Genomic DNA, 2176 nt, shown 5'->3' on the forward strand with positions numbered 1-2176 from the left:
ACGGAGTGGCGTCGCGTTTTTTCGTGCGTGAGGATGACAGCTTGAGATTTGATAGGAGGTGGTGTGTCCCTGATGACGAGTGACTGAAAAGGAAGATTTTGACTAAAGCACATTCTACACCATATTCTGTACATCCTGGAGGAGATAAGTTGTATAAAGACTTAAAGAAGACATTCTGGTGGCCTGGGATGAAGAAGGAGGTTGCTGAATTTGTCTCAAGATGCCTGACTTATCAAAGGGTGAAAGGTGAGCATAAAAGACCACACGGTAAGGTTCAGTCTTTAGATGTGTCTGAATGGAAGTGGGAAAGCATTTCTATGGACTTTATAGTTGGTTTGCCTCGAACTCAGAAGGGCGATAATATGATTTAGGTAATAGTAGATCGTCTGACTAAGACTGCACATTTTATTCCTATGAAAGATATTTGGAGTAAGGCTGAGTTGGCTAAAGCTTATGTAAGAAATATCGTTAAGTTGCATGGAACTCCAAAAGATATAGTTTCCGACTGTGACTCAGATTTATTTCCATTTTTTGGCAAGAGCTGTAAGATTGTATGAGTACAACGCTGAAGATGAGTATTGCATTCCATCCAGCGACAGACGGGCAGACTGATAGGACTTTTCAGACATTGGAGGATATGTTAAGGGCATATGTGATGGAGTTTGAAGGATCTTGGGAGGAAAGGCTGGATCTGATAGAATTTTCTTTTAATAACAGTTACCATGCTAGCATTGGCATGACGCCTTTTGAAGCTTTGTATGGAAGGAAGTGTAGGAGTTCAGTTTTTTGGGACGATGTAATAGATTCCGTGACTCTAAGTTCAGAGATGATCTAGAAGATGATTGAGCAAGTACATGTGATCAGACAGAAGATGAGAGCTGCACAGTACCGACATAAGAGTTATGCTGACTTGAAGAGAAGTGATATTGAGTTGTTGAAGGGGACAAAGTGTTATTGAAAGTGTCTCCAATGAAGGGAGTGATGCGTTTTGGCAAGAGGAGGAATTTGAGTCAGAAATACAATGGGCCTTATGAGATTTTAGATAGAGTTGGGGAAGTGGCGTACCGTCTTGCACTACCTTCATCCTTGGCCAGAGTTCATAATGTTTTTCATGTCTCGCAATTGAGGAAATATGTAAATGATCCTACTCACGTGTTAGCAGCTGAGACAGTTGAGATGGATGGGAATTTATCTTATTTGGAGGTGGCTAAGGAAATATTAGGCAGAAAAGTAAGAAAGACTAGAAATGGCGAGACAGCATTAGTAAAGGTTTTTTGCTATAATCATAATGTAGAAGAAGCTACTTGGGAAGCTAAGGCTGAGATGAAAGATAAGTATCCCCATTTATTTGCTTAAGCTATGTTGGTTACGGGGACGTAACCTTTTCTTTTATGGGGGTAGAATATATTACTGCATTTATTTTGATCTTAAGAGTATGAAATAATGTAATTGAGTTACTTAGAAGTTATCGTGTTAATTGGGTGGTGAAGTGTGGTGAACTTCGGGACGAAGTTCCTTTTAAGGAGGGAAGAATGTAATACTCCATAATTTTAAGTATTTTTTATAAGGTGTGAATAAATAATTAGTTATCGTCATAAAATAAAAAAATTTAAAAAAATAATATGGGGAAGTTGACCGCCGGTTTTGACCATAGTGGGAGGGAGGTGTATTTGGTTTGGGTGTTACCTATACTACCTAGATATTTTGGTCATTTAATTAATATATACACGTTCCTAGAACCTTCCTACCACCTACCTTGCTATTTTAAATACCAAGGTCATGCGTTACTATCACTTTTTATTTTACATCAAACACACAAATCTATAACTTGAGAGAAAGAGAGTAGTTTTGTGAGACAAATTTATGACGGATTTTTCACCTCACATTAATCCTAATTATGGTACGATATCTAAGCCCGCTTTACATCAATTATTTACATTGGACCAAGACCTATCGTTGACCACCACCGAGACTGTTGACCACTGCCGTGACCCGTTGACCAACGGGTGGACCACCGTGAATGGTAACGTGGACTACCGTGGGTGTTGGTCGTGTACGGGTGTCATTGGGAGTGGTTCTATGTAACACCCCCATTTATTCAGGAGCCTTTAGCTAGACATTCCCAAATAAATAGGACTGTTACCATCTCGGTTTCCCGAGGTAGTGAATAACAAAA

General features: G+C 39.4%; 1 protein-coding gene across 1 annotated transcript; it reads left to right on the top strand.

Annotated features, from left to right (window-relative positions):
* Nucleotides 1-969: 969 nt before the first annotated feature.
* LOC141653206 (uncharacterized) lies at nt 970-1356 on the top strand. Its single transcript, XM_074460896.1, has one exon. It carries the CDS (start codon nt 970-972, stop codon nt 1354-1356), a length of 387 nt encoding a protein of 128 aa, XP_074316997.1.
* Nucleotides 1357-2176: the final 820 nt, after the last annotated feature.

Source organism: Silene latifolia, chromosome 1, assembly GCF_048544455.1.
Source record: "Silene latifolia isolate original U9 population chromosome 1, ASM4854445v1, whole genome shotgun sequence".
In the NCBI taxonomy this organism is placed as follows: domain Eukaryota; kingdom Viridiplantae; phylum Streptophyta; class Magnoliopsida; order Caryophyllales; family Caryophyllaceae; genus Silene; species Silene latifolia.

What these genes read in the sequence shown, in the direction of transcription:
- LOC141653206 (XM_074460896.1), top strand. Translation starts at nt 970, where the DNA reads ATGAAGGGAGTGATGCGTTTTGGCAAGAGGAGGAATTTGAGTCAGAAA.